The 16983-nt window shown below is 43.0% G+C and overlaps 1 protein-coding gene across 1 annotated transcript in view; it reads left to right on the plus strand.

Annotated features, from left to right (window-relative positions):
- LONP1 (lon peptidase 1, mitochondrial) overlaps positions 1-16983 on the plus strand; it is a 75899-nt gene that overhangs the window by 39653 nt on the left and 19263 nt on the right. Inside the window, exons 12-14 of the mRNA XM_075282964.1 lie at positions 2195-2317; positions 9493-9609; positions 10139-10279. Coding sequence (XP_075139065.1) covers positions 2195-2317; positions 9493-9609; positions 10139-10279 — 381 coding nt within the window. The remainder of the gene's footprint in view (positions 1-2194; positions 2318-9492; positions 9610-10138; positions 10280-16983) is intronic.

The raw sequence follows: 16983 nt of genomic DNA on the forward strand, positions 1-16983 counted from the left end.
TAGACGGCAATACACTTGTATTGCCGTCTATGGGACTTGCGATCAAGTGACCGCAGGTTCAAGCCCCCGGGGGGGAATAAAATAGTAAAAAAAAAAAAAAAAAAAAAAAACCTTTAAAAATATATAATAAAAATATGAAAAATAAAAGTTCTAAATCACCTCCTGTCCCTAGAATATATATATATATAAAAGTAGAAAATCATATGTCATAAACCACCGGGTTTTTTTTTCAATACAAGGTGATCTAAGCAATAGATATTCCCCAAAATGGTATAACTAAAAAGTACTTCTGGCCCCGCAAAAAAACCCACTCTATACATCCCCGTACAGCTGCAGGGTCACCTGTCAATGTGGCCTTGCAGCTGTTGCAAAACTACAACTCCCATATATTAAATATTTTACCATTTTTTGCTTCAAATTTTTTTTCCCCTATTTTCCTCCTCTAAAACCTAGGTGCGTCTTATAGTCCGAAAAATACGGTAGTTACATTTTAACAGCCTGTGCCAACATTCAACAATATTGTCATACACTAAGGCAGTGATGGCGAACCTTTTAGAGACAGAGTACCCAAACTACAACCCAAAACCAAATAATTTATCACAAAGTGCCAACACTGCAATTTAACCTCAATACTGTGCAGATCCACAATTGCGAACCCGCAAAATACAGTTGTGTAGGGCTTACAGAGCTTTCAATAATACAACTTTGTACTGAAAGGTAATAGTTTGCATTTGGTACTTTTGAACAATTAAAGAGGACCTTTCATTACTCCAAGCCTGTGCAGCTTTCTGCCCCATGTTATAGGCGCTGCTGCACAGACTCTGGTGCACTTTGAATTATCTCCCTATCCCCCCTCGTTTTGGAGCTCTGAGCCCCGTTAATTCTGGCGCCCTGTATGTTAATGAAGCCGTTCAGTGTCAGAAGGGTGTTTCTGACTATAAAGACAAGAGCTACGTCAGTCTGACACTGTCCAATTAGCATTGGACAGTGTCGGAGCTGCTTCCAGCTGCGTGTTCTCGTGAGTTCTCATGAGATCAGGTAGTCGTCTCTTCACAGGGCTGCACAGAAGACCCGGAGAAGCAATCCAGGCCGTGTATTGAACTGGAGGAAGGAGAACTTCACTGACATTGCTACAGGTAAGTAAAGAAACCCCTAAGCAATGAGCATAAGTGCCCAGTACACCCTGTGGAACTAGGTCTAGCCCCTATACATCGAGTATTAACCCCTATAGCCCCTAGGCAATAAGCATTAACCCCTATAGCCCCTAGGCAATGAGCATTGCCTAGGGGCTATAGGGGTTAATGCTCGTTGTATAGGGGCTAGACCTAGGTCCACAGGGTGTACTGGGCACTTATGCTCATTGCTTAGGGGTTTCTTTACTTACCTGTAGCAATGTCAGTGAAGTTCCCCTTCGTCCACTTCAATACACGGCCTGGATTGCTTCTCCGGGTCTTCTGTGCAGCCCTGTGAAGAGACGACTGCCTGATCTCACGAGAACTCACGAGAACACACAGCAGAAGCAGCTCCGACACTGTCCAATACTAATTGGACAGTGTCAGACTGACGTAGCTCTTGTCTTTATAGTCAGAAACGCCCTTCTGACACTGAACGGCTTCATTAACATACAGGGCGCCAGAATTAACGCGATTATTACTATAGCGCACATTGGGGGCTCTAGAATGGAACATAGTGCCTCAAAACTATTACATGAAAATCTACATGTGGGACATTTCCGTAGTCAGTAACATATTGTGAGTGCATTTTTCACCTTTAACCCCCTTGTGAAGGTGAAAAATTTGGCGCAAAAATTATGCTTTGTTGTTATTTGTGGGTTTTTTTATCTAGTAATTTTAAAAATGTGGTCATTTGAGGCACCTTTCCAATGTTCTGGCACTTCTGCAAATGCATAATGGTGTTTTAGATCAAATTCCAGCAAAGTTTGCAAAGTTATTCATATCTATTTTCTGATGTCAGTTATTTGGGGGACATTCAATAGAATGACCACACTCTCTGTATAGACCAAATGTGTTCAGCATAAAGCCTGCTCTCTCCCCCTGAAGGCTGATAACTGATATGGATATCACTGACAAAAAAGATTGCTAGGAATATTTCCTCTGTTGGTGGGAAGGTTAGAATGGATCGTTTGTACAGAAGGCCAAGTATGTAATAATTTGCAATATATTTCTACTGGTAGGTTGATAAACTTGGACGTGGATACCAAGGCGATCCTTCTTCTGCTCTTTTAGAACTTCTAGATCCTGAACAGAATGCAAACTTTCTTGACCACTACTTGGATGTACCTGTAGACTTATCAAAGGTAAGATTTCTGCAGACACTTTGTCAATAAACAAGAAAACAGACTTGAGAGGCCTCTAAAATATAAATATATATAAAAATTTTATAATCTTCACTATGCTCCACTCAGTTGGCCCCACAGACACGGTGCTCTCCCGGTTCTCCTCTTATATCTCAGACCACACTTTTAGTGTATCATTTGCAGGTTCTATTTATTTCTTCCTCTTTTGCCATTTGCATTGGGGTTCCTTGAGGGTCCTAGATCCTCTGCTCTTCTCTGTCTTCACAGCCCCCATTGGACAAAATATCACCAGATTTTGCTTCAGATATCATCTCTATGCTGATGACATCCAATTATACACATCATCCCGTGACATCACCGCTGCACTAATACAGAACACCACTGAATCTCTCAAAGACTGAACTACTATTGTTTCCACCAGCTAATAGATCTGTCCCTGATATGTCCATTACAGTCTCCAGCATTACTATTATAACTCCTAGGCAGCAGGCCCACTGTCTCAGGGTTGTGTTTGACTCAGACCTTCCCTTCACCCCCCCCCCCCCCTTCATATCCAGTCCCTCACATGCTCATGTCATTTCCAGCTCAAACACATGTCCAGAATACACCCTTTCCTTACCAGAGATACATTAAATACGCTTATTGTCGCTCAGCTTCACTCTCGTCTTGACTACTGCAACTGCTTTCCAATTGGTCTTCTTACTAAACACTCCGCTCTAGTGGCCAGGCTCATCTATCCGTTTAGACACTACAGCGATGCCTCGGTCTTTGTCGATCATGACATTGGCTGCCTTTTCATTACAGAATACAATATAAACTTATTACCCTAATCCACAAGGCTCTGCATAATACTGCACCTCCCTACGTTTCCTCCCTCATCTCTGTCTGTTGCCCAACCTGTGCTCTCTGTTCATGCAATGACCTAAGACTAACCTTCTTTATAAACAGAACCTCCTTCGCTTGAATACAAGACTTCTCCCAAGTTGCACCACTTCTCTGGAATGCTCTATCCCGGACAATCAGATTAACTCAGATTAAGACAAGTTTTTAGACAGGCCTATCACAATTCCTAACATAAATCCTTCCGTAGTTAGAATCCCTAAAATAATCCCCCCTCTATTCAGCTCCCACATTACCCAACAGGATATGCTGTTTCAAACTAACTTTATATGTCCAGACACAATCTGCATGTCAAAGGACATAACTGCTGACTGCTCATACAGTTTTATGTCTGTGTAATGACGGTCACCTCTATTACAAAATTGTCCTACCATTGTACAAGCAATGCTACCCCCGATGCCGCCTCTGTTACCTCGTGTCACCTTCCCCCCCCCCCCCCCCTCCCTCAACCTCATACGTTGTAAGCTCTTGCGAGCTTGGCCCACAGTCCATTTGTGTGAATTGTCTATTTCTTTGTAATGTATCTTTTTTGTCTGTACTTGAACTCTTCAAATTGTACAGGGGTGACGAATATGTTAGAGTAGTAATAATACATTTTATTTATATAGTGCTAACTCACTGCTTCTATCTGCTTTGAGCCTTCCACTTATAGTAAAGTCAGAAATGTGGCACATATCTGGAGCCAACAGTTGTCATTGATTTCTAGTGGGGAAGGGTGAGGAGGTTCATTGGGGTTTAATCAGTTTAAATATTTAGGGTACATTAGGTTATCTATGTGACATTGTTGGGAGTCTCATTCACGCTACCTTTTCCAATCAGCTGTTTAAAAAAGCCATGGTATTTGGACTAGTGCTATGGCCTCTTAATTGCAAACCAAGCACAGTGCCATAAATTGAATAGCGGTTGTGCTTCATTTTGAAGTTCAGTCCCAATTATACGAATGTGGTGGATTTATGTAACCTGTGAACATATTGCTTTTACCGATCTGATATTGATGACCTACTGAGCCCTACTAAGTAGGAGCTGATGTGCAATAACCTAGTACAGCCCTACACAGTTGGCAAAGCTTTCTACTTTTCAGCTGTGTCCACTACTTAGTGTCTAGCTTCTAAGAACAACTTAATATAGGGGATAATCATACTCATTAGGGAGAGTGTGTGCCTACATAGGCGTACGGAGACTTACAAGTCATTCCTGCTCCGCTAGGGATTCTGGGTAAAAAAATATGCAAATCTATTCTCCAGGATATAATTAGGATGTAATTAGGCACACACGCTCCCTAGTGTGTATGATTATCCCCTGACCCTCGTCTATAGTCTCTCACTCTGCCATATTAGTATCCCTGCGCTATGCTGAGAAGGTCCAAAAGACCGAAACAGCGCTGTCCATAGCTGGGAATCTGTTCCTTTTGGAATAGAAATACTAGTTTGGAAATAAACCCCGCATTATGTCAGTAGGTTTATTAACTGAGTCATGCATGATGTAAAGCGATTTGGTTTTCATTCCTCACTTCCTTGCCTGATTTCAGCTCACGTTGTTCCACCCTATTAATCCTTTCTCAACATCAACAGTAATAGTATGGTGGATGTCGGCTACTTCACCCCTTAGTGACACTGGACGTACTATCACATCCTGGCCGCCTGGGACTTGGCGCAACTGGACGTAATAGTACATCCTGGCATTAAGGGGTCTCGGAGACCAGTGACATGGCAATCCAGCAGTTGTGCAGGCAATTTGTTTAAAGTGCAGAACCAATGTAGACCTCAACCCCTGCAATCTCCACCCTCTGAACTTTTTTTTTTTTTATTTGATTTAACAGTTTTTATGGTGGTTCAAACAAATTTACATGCCTAGCAATTTATAGGGCAAAATACCACTAGAGAATGGAGAAAGTCTAGAGGGCTGTTTAAAGGGGCTCTACCATTGGGAAAAGTCATTTTTAGATGAGCTCATCCTTGCATAGCCTTTAGAAAGGCTATTCCACATGTACCTTTTGTATGTAAATCGCCTCAGTGGTTTTTGAATGAGCCCGTTTTTATTCATATGCTAATTAGCCTCTTGGTGCAACCCAGAAGTCTCATCGTGCACTCCTCTTTGCGATTCTTTCCTATGTATGTGTACAGCACAGGCTGTTGCTGCTGCTGATGACTTCCTGCTTCCTGTTTGAACACACAGATAGGAGAGAATAGTAGAGAGGAGTGCTGCTGGGAACTTCCTGTGCTGGCTGGGGACTAATTAGCATATGAATAAAAATAGGCTTATTCAAAAACCACTGAGGCAATTTACATACAAAAGGTATGTGTGGAATAGCCTTTCTAAAGGCTATGCAAGTATGTGCTTATTTAAAAATGACTTTTCCCAATGATAGAGCCCCTTGTCAGGGTCTGGGATTGCTAGGAGGGGGGGCATAGACACACAAGTCCAGTTTCTTTTAGTCCAAAACAAAGGTAGAGTTTATTTTCACTCAAAAAGGCAGTGCTGCAACAAAAGGAAACAATACAAAAATAAATACCTGCCCGGCTAGGCTCTAACAAAACATAAGAATAGGTTACTTCACCTAGAATAGCAGAATCCAAAAAAACAGTAGAATCATTCAGGACACAGCTCCACAAATATGACCTCTCTGTTTCACTCTCCGGCCAAGCTCTGCCAAAGTGTTGCTGCTGGAGCTGGCTTCTTAAGCCTCCTTGACGAGGAGACTCTCTGCAGCTGAGTCGCTGCCGGAACATCCCCAAAGTGTGGACTGGAGGGGGGTGGAATGACAGGTCCCACTACCAATCCTACCTGTCATTCCTAAAAATCCAGCCCAGTACTGAGCATTTACCAAAATGCTCAGCAGACGAAAGTAGACCTGAGTAGTCTGGGTGAGATGTACACCCCCTTAATTACCTGAGCAGCCATCGGCTTGCACCTTTTAATAACATTTGCCGGGAAAGATAAGGGCTCCCTTGCTAGTAAAGGTAATCTGGAAAGATGGATTATCATAGAAAGCCTTAAGAAAGGATATTCTCCTACCTTTGTTGTCTTCTCTGCGCCGCCGTCCAGTAGGAATCCCAGTTCTTGTCGGTATGCAAATGGGGCTCCTATGAAAGGATCTCTTTAAGCAGGCCATTTCCTTTGCTGTGAGAGAACTCTCTCCAGCGCCGCCTCCATCTTCGTCAGCAGCGTCCTCTTCCTCCTCTTCTTCTGGCGGTGGCTTGTAACTTCTAGGCCTCGGGCCTTGGACAGAGCAGACTGCGCATGCCTTCAGGCCACGAGAAAATGGCCGCTTACAATACTATAATATGCAAGTGACCATTTTCTCGTGGCCTGTGGGCATGCGCAGTTTGCTCTGCCCGAGGCCTAGAAGTTACAAGCCACCGCCGGAAGAAGAGGAGGAAGAGGACGCTGCTGACATAGATGGAGGCTGCGCTGGAGAGAGTTCTCTTGCAGCATTGGGGATGCCCCCAGTGCTGTTTGAGCGCTGCGAGAGAACTCATTTGCATACCGACAAGAACCGGGATTCCTACAAAACGGCGGCACGGAGAAGACAACGAAAGGTAGGAGAAGAATAGCCTTTCTTAAGGCTATTCTTACGTGTTACTCATAAAAAAGGGTTTCTATGAAAGGATCTCTTTAAGCAGGCCATTTCCTTTGCCTAAAATTCAAAGGAATCTCTCCGCCTTCAGGGCTAGAGGCTCACTACTAGATCTATAGCCACTTCAGAGAGAAGCCATGTGCCTGTTTATCAGTTTCACAAGTTTGCCATATGATCCTCTCTGTCCACAATATTCAGAAACCATTGATTGGATCTGGGGGTTTCTGATCTGTGGGTGCTGTCATCAAGGAAATCAAATTTAAGTGAAATCTTCATTTTTGTTGTGTTTATCTCTTGTTACAGAAAACTCTTATTTTGATGTTACAGTATATAAGCAATGGAAAGTAATGACCTGTTGAAAATATTTTGTTGAGGTTTTTTATTTATTTCTATAGCAAAATTAATTCCATGGTGCTTTACATTTGAGGGTTTACATATGGTATACAAAACAAATATAATACAAATAGTGACCAACTAGCACAGTGGGATAGAGTCAGAAGGTAAGAGGAGAGTTTGTTCAGATAGTGGTGTGGTAACAGTAGTGTCATTGGAGGATGTAGGCCTTCCTGAATAGGTGAGTCTTCAGGGCCTTATGTGTTTTGATAAGGAGTTCCAGAGTATGGGGAATGCACAGGTGAAATCTTGGAGACTCTTTTGTGAAGAGCGGATAAGAACAGAGCAGAGTAGGTTGTCTTTGGAGGATCTGAGGTTACGTGTGGGCAGGTAGTGGGAGATTAGATCAGAGATATATGGAGGGGACAGGTTGTGGATGGCTTTGTATGTTAGCATTAGTAACTTGAACTCTATTCGCTGGGCAATGAGTAACCAGTGAAGGGATTGACAAAGGGGAGTAGCCGATGAAGAATGGGGGGAAAAGTGTATTAAGCGAGGAACACAGTTTAAGGTAGACTGGAAGGGGGGGCAATAGTATTTGCAGGGAGGCCATGGAGAAGGGTGTTACAGTAGTCTAAGCGGGAGATAACGAGGGCAACAACTAGCATCTTTGTAGTTTCTGGGGTGAGGAAGGAGCGGATTCGATGGATGTTCTTGAGTTGGAGGTGGCAGGAGGTGTTGAGGGTTTGTATGTGCGATTTGAAGGATAGGTCAGAGTCCATGGTTATCCTGAGGTAGCAGACCCGTGGGACAGGGGTAAGCATGGTTCCATTGACACTCATAGATGGGTCAGGTAGAGGACTGTACGGAGTGGGGCGAAAATGATGTTTTTTCCATGTTGAGTTTGAGAAAGCGGGAGGAGAGAAAGGAGGTTTACGGCCTCTAGACACTTCGGAACTCTGGCCAACAGAGAGGTAATGTCTGGTCCAGAGAAATATATATTTGAGTGTCATCAGCGTAGCAATGGTATTGAAAACCATGAAATTCTATGAGTTGACCGAGGGTGTAGATGGAGAACAGGAGGGGTCCTAGGATGGCGCCTTGGGGGACACCTACAGAAAAAGGGTGTGGCACGCAAGTGGGAGATGCTGAATGTGCGGTTGGTGATTTATGAGGAGATCCAGGAAAGGGCCAGGTCTGAGATGGGAGTGTGCGAGAATTGCAGACCTCCGTAGGAGAGGGCAGCACAGGAGGTGCTGTCTGCCATGTTTCTGTGATATCAAGAAATGAAAATTCATGAAAGATGAAGAGGTTGTAGTCAAGTTTGTTGCATATGGAATGATCGTTCCATAGTGCATCGGAATAGGGGGAGGGGCAGGAGTGGGTAAGATAAGTTTAAGATTTAAAGGGGTTCCATGCGGTGCTCCTGGTTGTGTGGAAAGAGCCAACAGTAGGGATTTGCTGGTGTGGTCCAGGATTGGGAGATATGTCACCAGAATTAAGAAGTAAAAAACAAATATAATATGGGAGGAATAGAACTTAGTGATAGCATAGGGGAAAAGGACTTGGGCATAATAGTAGATCACAAATTCAACATGAGCCAACAGTGCGGTGCTGCTGCAAAAAAGGCTAATAAAATTCTGGGATGTATTAAGACAAGCATTGAATCTAGATCAAGAGAGGTCATTATTCCGCTGTACTCTTCCCTGGTCAGGCCACACCTGGAATACTGTGTACAGTTCTGGGCGCCTCAATTCAAGAAAGACATCGATATATTGGAGCAAGTCCAGAGAAGAGCAACCAAAATGGTGGAAGGTCTGCAAACCATGTCCTATGAGGAGCGGCTAAAAGAACTGGGATTGTTTAGTTTGCAGAAGAGAAGGCTGAGGGGAGATTTAATAGCAGTCTACAAATATCTGAAAGGTAGTCACAGTGCAGAGGGATCTACCCTATTCTCATTAGCACAAGGAAGTACAAGAAGCAATGGGATGAAACTAAAGGGAAAGAGATACAGATTAGACATTAGGAAAAACTTTCTGACAGTGAGGGTAGTGAGAGAGTGGAATAGGCTGCCACGGGAGGTGGTGGGCGCTCCATCAATGGAAATCTTCAAGCGGAATCTGGATAAACATATAGCTGGGATGATTTAGGAAAACCTGCACTCGCAGGGGGTTGGACCCGATGGCCCTTGAGGTCCCTTCCAACTCTACCAAAAAAGAAAAAAAAAAAAAAAAGAAAAAAAGTAGCATGGAGTTCCTATATATTACTGTATGGTTTATTATTGTTTACGAAACTTTCAGATTTCTATATATTAGCTGAAATTTTATCCTAGTGTTGATTTTTATATTGAATGCATTTTCTGTAGGTTCTCTTCATCTGCACAGCCAATGTCACAGAAACCATTCCAGAACCTCTCAGGGATCGCATGGAGATGATCAATGTCTCTGGTTATGTGGCTCAGGAAAAATTGGCTATTGCTGAGGTAAAATATGCATGTTATACACTTACAGATTAAAGCAGCATTCCGCTTTTAGTGTACCACTTTCTATTTGTTCCTGTGGGACACAATACATGTATTCCTGTAGAACACAAAGATTGATGTTGAAAGACTGAGTTCCGCATCAGTGAATTCCACAGTGACTTGTGGTAGCTTGGAAGCAGGTCACTTGGGGCAGTGTGGGTCTTTATAGCTACAGAATTATACAACTATTAGCAAGTGAACAGTGAATGAACCAACGATGTAGAAAAGAGGGGAAGAATAAAAAAAATAACAGCTCTTTTTCAAAGTAGCATTTTTTATTTTTTAAAGGTTGTATTCCCACCTTGATATTTCTGGCTATAACTATAGTGTATTTCATAAATGTCTAATAGATACAGATCTCAGAAGTGGAACTCGTATCTATCTCCAGAATAGGGCTCTGTTCAGTCCCGGAAGTGGCTGGTCATGGAATTAATTATTTGTTCTTTTGAAAAAGAAAATTAATCTATCTGTTTCATCTTTTTATTACTAGCGATATCTAGTACCACAGGCTCTAACTATGTGTGGTTTGGATGAAAAGAAGACTCGTATTACATCTGAGGCACTCACAGTTCTAATTAAGCAATATTGTAGAGAAAGTGGTGTGCGAAATTTGCAGAAGCAAGTGGAAAAGGTGAGTAATAATTTTTTTTTTTGTTTAAATTAATATCAAGATATGTACATCTTTAACTGAAAACTCAAAATAAATCACCTCCTAAATCATGTAACCCCTCTGATCGATAGCTGAAACTAACAGCAGGAAAATGCAACCAGCTACAATCCCTAACTGTATAGTGTCTCAAGCACTCATGCCTTTATTTTTCTGATTATTTTTCTCATTTGCACAAAAATAACATTTTTACTGATGTCCGGTACAATAAGGTGAGGTAGACCAGAATAACTGCGCTTCTTCTGATCTTGAAAGATATAGGAGATTTATACATCACAGAGACATATACTGTATATGCCTTGAGGTGGACCGAGTGTAACTGGCAGCGTTGACCTTAGATGACAGCAGGTCGATACAGTATGCACAGGTAAGAATTGGATTAACCAATGAATAATCGGTTGACGCGCTCACTCGGGAATTGAATAATAGCCGGAAGATATTGCTTCTATCAACAGATGCAATATTTATTTATTTCAGATGACAGATTCATTAGTCCCCTAGGGGTTAAGGTGTTAAGTTTGAAGATCCAGAACATTTCCCTCCTTCTGAGTTTTAAATCCACCGGTTAAACTCGGTGGAAGGGATTTGTTCGATTACAGTAACATGAAAATGTTTAAAATCACAATTGTGTATTTCGCATGCATGTTTAGATAAAGTGTTTGATATCCCTTTGATATGGTTTTATTATATAGAGATCCAAGATCCATACGCTTGTTATATAATTGTAGATACTATCTGGAGAAAAAAATTATTATTATTTTTTTTTTTTTGGAGTCTTATTCTTTGCTGACATCTGGTTTTATTCAATGGTTTACTATCTTTTTATTTTTCACACTGCAAAATGTGCATATGTATTGCAGAAACAATCTAATTATATTTTTGCACACAAGTATCAAATTATGTGTTCCTGGTTTTATCGATAGATAAAACCTTAGTCTCTCTCTTTTTTTTTATTGCATAACAATAGATTCGACACGATTGTCCACCTCCATACACTGTAGATATACATGTATAGGGGACATAATGTCGTAATAATATACCACTCTTGATAACAGTTAACAGATGTGCCTATTTTTTAATATTTGTAATTATACTTACTAGTAGAATTTTTTTATATGTTTTTAGATCTGATGAAGGGGTGGAGCTTCCTATGCGACTCCCATACCCCAAAATGTGTAATCTGAAATAAATATTGCATCTGTTGATAGAAGCAATATCTTCCGGCTATTATTCAAGCGCGTCAACCGATTATCCATTGGTTAATCCAATACTTACCTGTGCATTTTTACTGATGTGAAAACTAAAAGCGCTTTGGGGTGCGGCAGAACTTTGAGCTCTTTTTCCTACTCTGCATTTCTGCAGCAAATCCCCTGCCAGATCCCTTTCTCTGCAGATAATTGACATCCTCTCTACTTTTCTGGCTTTTGACAGAGCTCAGCAAGCAGCTAAAATCCTCCCACCATCCAAGGGAATACTCTTTTGCTGGCCATGCATTTGATTGGTGACTAGAGAGTTGATTGTTGCCAGTAAATTTTATACACTACACAGATGGATAGACTCCCAGATTTACAGATAGACTATATTTATCTTTCTAACTTTGTATTCACCTATGAAGTTATACATCTCTCTGACAGCTATGCATCGATCTAGTCCATCTCTCTAAGCATCTATGTATCCCTGCATCATAGGTTCAGCAATATATCTGGGCATCAACAAATTCAAAATTATTCAGTCAAAAAGTGTGATGTGTATGTCCAATTTTTTTTTTGGTTAATTGACACACCAGTATACAGTGGCTTGCAAAAGTAATCATACCCTTGAACTTTTTCACAGTATGTCACCTTACAACCGTAAACAAAAATGTATTTTATTGAGATTTTAAGTGATAGACCAACACAAAGTAGCACATACACTGTGTGCAGAATTATTAGGCAAATTGTATTTGAGAGGATTCTTTTTATTATTGTTCAACAACTATGTTCTCAGTCAACCCAAAAGACTCATAAATATCAAAGCTTAATATATTTGGAAGTTGGAGTGTTTTTTGGTTTTTGTTTTTTTTTTTGATTTGGCTATCTTAGGAGGATATCTGTCTATGCAGGTAACTATTACTGTGCAGAATTATTAGGCAACTTAATAAAACTACCAACACCCTATATCAGATTGTGGCTGTATAGGTAAGTTCACAAATCAAACGAAACAACTAACTATAGTGAATTGTTAAAACTGTACTATTTTATTCAGGGTACATAACCCAATGTGTCACACAAATAAATATTTGATAAAAAAAAACGCTTGTGTATTGTAATTTTTGATACCCCAGGCAAGGTAAACGTTAATAGATGATTACAGTGTTATGTTACGCATAACATCATACACCCTGCATGGCGTATTGAGTAACATAACACTGTAATCATCTATTAACGTTTTACCTTGCCTGGCGTATCAAAAATTACAATACACAAGCGTTTTTTTTTAATCAAATATTTATTTGTGTGACACATTGGGTTATGTACCCTGAATAAAATAGTACAGTTTTAACAGTTCATTATAGTTAGTTGTTTTTCAACTTAATACAAACTAAATATATACCCATCTCGCTTGTTTATTTTCACCAGGTAAATCAATATAACACAATTTAGATATAAACATTTCTGACATTCAAAAAATAAAATAAAAATCAGTGACCAATCTAGCCACCCTTCTTTACGATGGCACTCAGAAGCCTTCCATCCATAGATTCTGTCAGTTGCTTGATCTGTTTAAGATCAACATTGCATGCAGCAGCTACCACAGCCTCCCAGACACTGTTCCGAGAGGTGTACTGTTTTCCCTCCCTGTAGCTCTCACATTTTATGAGGCACCACAGGTTCTAATTAAAATCAAATCAATTGCCTTCAAAAGTTGCTTAATTAGTTCAGAGCCCAACTGTATGTAATTTAGTCTCAGTATATTTGTTCTGTGAAGTCCTCAGTGGTTTGTTAGAGATCACTAGTGAACAAATAACATCATGAAGACCAGGGAACTCACCAGACAAGTCAGAGATAAAGTTGTGGAAAAGTATAAGTCAGGTTAGGTTATAAAAATATATCCCAAGCTTTGAGAATCCCAAGGAGCACCATTCAATCCATCATCCAAAAATGGAAAAAGTATACTACAACGGCAAACCTACCAAGACATGGCCATCCACCTAAACTGACAGAGCAAAGAGAGCACTGGTTTGAGAAGCAGCCAAGAGGCACATGTCATGCTGGAGGAGCTACAGCTCAGTTGGGAGAATCTGTCCACAAGACAACTATAAGTCATGCACTCCACTAATCTGTCCTTCATGGAAGAGTGGCAAGAAGTAAACCATTGTTGAAAGAAAGGCCATTTGCAGTTTGCCACAAGCCATACAGGGGACACATCAAACATCTGGCCAGATGAGATCAAAATTTTAGCCTAAATACAAAGCTTTATGTGTGTTGGAAAAGTAACACCTGCTGATCACTCTGAACACACTATCCCCACTGTGAAACATGATGGTGGCAGCATCATACTCTGGGATGCTTTTCTTCAGCAGGGACATTGAAACTGGTCAGTTGATGGGAAGATGAATGGAGCTAAATATAGGACAACCCTGGAAGAAAACTTGTTGGAGGCTGCAATAGACTTGAGACTGGGAAAGAGATTCACCTTTAAGCAGGACAATGACCCTAAACATACAGCCAGAGCTACTGTGGATTGGTTTAGACTAAAGAATATTCATATATTAGAATGGCCCAGTCAAAATGGAAATGCAGCAGCTACTGGAAAATTTCAAAAATTAAAATAGCCGGAATTTTTTGGTGCAGTATATGCTGGGGAAGGGGAGGGGGTGTTTTGGTTGTCTGTCTGCCCCTTCCCTGAGCTTGAGGTTTTTTTCCCCCTACTTGGAACTCAGCCTGGCTGAATATAGCGTATCTGCAGAGCTCCTATTAACCCCTTCCCGATGGAATAGGAGCACTGCAGATTCCCTATATTCAGTAGACCGGGCACTTTCAGATACAGGGATACCAAATGTGTATGTGTTTCACAGTAATTTTCTACTTTAAAAGGGGGGTTCACACCTGTGTCCGATCTCCGTTATACAGGTTTCCATTTCCTGCCCCAGAAACTGGGCAGGAGACGGAAATCAGCAGGCAGTTTTCAAACCTTGTGGGTTTGAAAAGTGTCCGCCGGTTAACATCTTCTGCTCTCCGCGGTGAAACGTTTTTTTTTGGTTGTTTTTTTTTTAACCGGACACAAAGTCGGACATGCAGGACTTTGTGTCCGGTAAAAGAAAAAAATGGTTTCGCCATGGAGAGCAGAAGACGCTGACCGGCGGACAGTGAATGTCCGTTTCCGTCTTCTACCGACAGAAAATGGAAACCTGCATAACAGAGATCGGGTGCAGGTGTGAACCCGCCCTTATATGTATTCTAGGGAAAGGAGTGATTTAGAACTTTTATTTATTATATTTTTCAAACTTTTTTTTTCTTCACTATTTTATTAGCCCCCCCTAAGGGACTTGAACCTGCAATCATTTGCTTGCAAGTCCTATAGACGGCAATACAAGTGTATTGCCGTCCATGGGAGATTCTCTACATTACTATTACAGATCGTCATAGACCAGCCGCAGGGGGGGCGTGGCTAGCCGCGTATGAGAGCGGACGTATCTCCCGAAGCTCTCTGTGTTCTCGCTCTCCATCCTGAGTTTACCGGAGCCATCCTGCTGCACATAGCCTGGGCTGCCCTGAGGCTCTCCCCCAAGCCTCTGTCTGCCGTATCTGGGCGCCGTCTGTCAGGTATTGCGTGGTCCCGGGCGGTTGAAAACACTGCGGCCTGCTGCACTGCCCGAGTCCGGCCGCCATCTTGGCCTCGCGGCCTACCCGGCTCCTTTAACCCTGCGCTGTGGCCTGATTGCAGCGACTTACCTGCCGGACCGTCCGGTCCCTCTTCATCCCGGTGGAGATCCTCTGGTGCCTCCTGGTGTCCTCCGCCTGCCGGTCTCCTCGTCTGCAGTACTGCCTCCTCTTCATACCGCTGCGGCCGCCATCTTGGATTTGCGGCCTACATCCCGGCTGGCTTCCCTGTGGGTGGCTGCCTCCAGTTGATCCTGCCTGCTGCTCTGTGGTGACTCCTGGCTCGGCGAGGTCCTCTGGTGTCCCTCCTCTGGTCCTCCTGCAGCGTCTGTGGGGGTATGCAGCTTGCAGCTCCCTGAAGGCTTCACTGTGTTAGGCCCTTGCTCTACCTGCTGCCTGGCCTCCCTGCATTGCCTGAAGTGGAGACACCTCACCCCCCCCCCCCCCCCCTGCTGTTCTGGCTCCCATCCTGACACTTTCTACTGGGACACTCTGCTAACCCTGTGAGTACTCCCTGCTGTTTTTTTGGACTTTCTTACACTCTTCAGAGGCCTTTCTAGCAGGGAATTTATTTTTTGTTGCTGTGGACTGCAGTGGTGTGAAGGAAGTGCTGAGCCCCTACTCCACCATCAGGGGGGGCTCCTCACCTTCCTCCACTTGCTGTGTGTTATATGCTCTGCAGTATATCCCCACGGAACTAGCACTTCTCCCACTGCTCTATTGGCACCTCACGGGTACCGAGTTTGATTATGGAACTGTGTGACCGCCTCATGTAAGGCCTGGTGATACTGCGAGTGTACCTTCATTACCTTCTATGGTCGCTTCTCCTTGTGATATGTCCAGAAGACGTCCTAACACCTCTACTGCTCCTTCCCGCACGCCGGGCCGCTCTCTTACTCACTCACCGTCAATCTCTACCTTCCTGTCCCGATCTGGAACCTCGGCTACTGGGTCTGGCACTGATGACATGGCTCCTCCATCTTCTCCGCTTCGTCAATCACAGTCACCTCCTTCAATGTCTGCCACCCCCCCTGGACATGACATGCAATCCTTGGATTCAGCCTCCCTGCCCTGCTCGGCAGCCCATATTGCCTCTGCGGACTTTCAGCTACTTCGGGACCTTATTCAAGCTCTGCCCACTAAACAGGACCTGGATGCTGTAGTTTCCCGAATGGAACAATCCCAGGCACAGGCCCTCGGTGCGATCCAGTCTGATGTGTCTCAACTTACTACTAGGGCTGACGCTACTGATCAAACACTGTCCTCCTTGGAACAACGCCTGTCTGCGGTGGAGAGCAATCAAACCTACTCTGAGGCCCGCCTTCAACAAATTGCTTTGCTCCTGGATGACCAGGAGAACCGGGGTCGCAGAAATAATATTCGATTACGAGGAGTGCCAGAAAAAGGCCCTCAGGATGATCTGATCAGCCGTATTAATACCATTTTCAATATGGCGACTCAACGCCCGCTGGATGCTACCTTCATGATGGACCGTGTGCATAGAGTCCAACGTTCTGGCCCGCTTGACCCTGCTAATCCTAGAGATGTTCTGTGTAGACTACATTACTTCACGGACAAGGAACACATCCTGAGGTGTGCCTGGGATATGGGATCGGTGCCTTTTGAGAATGCCTCTGTCAAGCTCTACCCAGACGTCTCATCCCGCACATTGGCTATGCGCCGTGCCCTTCAGCCGGTGTTGACTCTGATTAAGGACTGTGGAGGTTCCTATAGGTGGGGTCATCCCTTCCATTTGATTGTTCGTGTTGGCTCGTCTTCGATTGTTGTCCGTTCCCCGGCGGACTT

Source organism: Leptodactylus fuscus, chromosome 1 (assembly GCF_031893055.1).
Source record: "Leptodactylus fuscus isolate aLepFus1 chromosome 1, aLepFus1.hap2, whole genome shotgun sequence".
Classification (NCBI taxonomy): Eukaryota; Metazoa; Chordata; class Amphibia; order Anura; family Leptodactylidae; genus Leptodactylus; species Leptodactylus fuscus.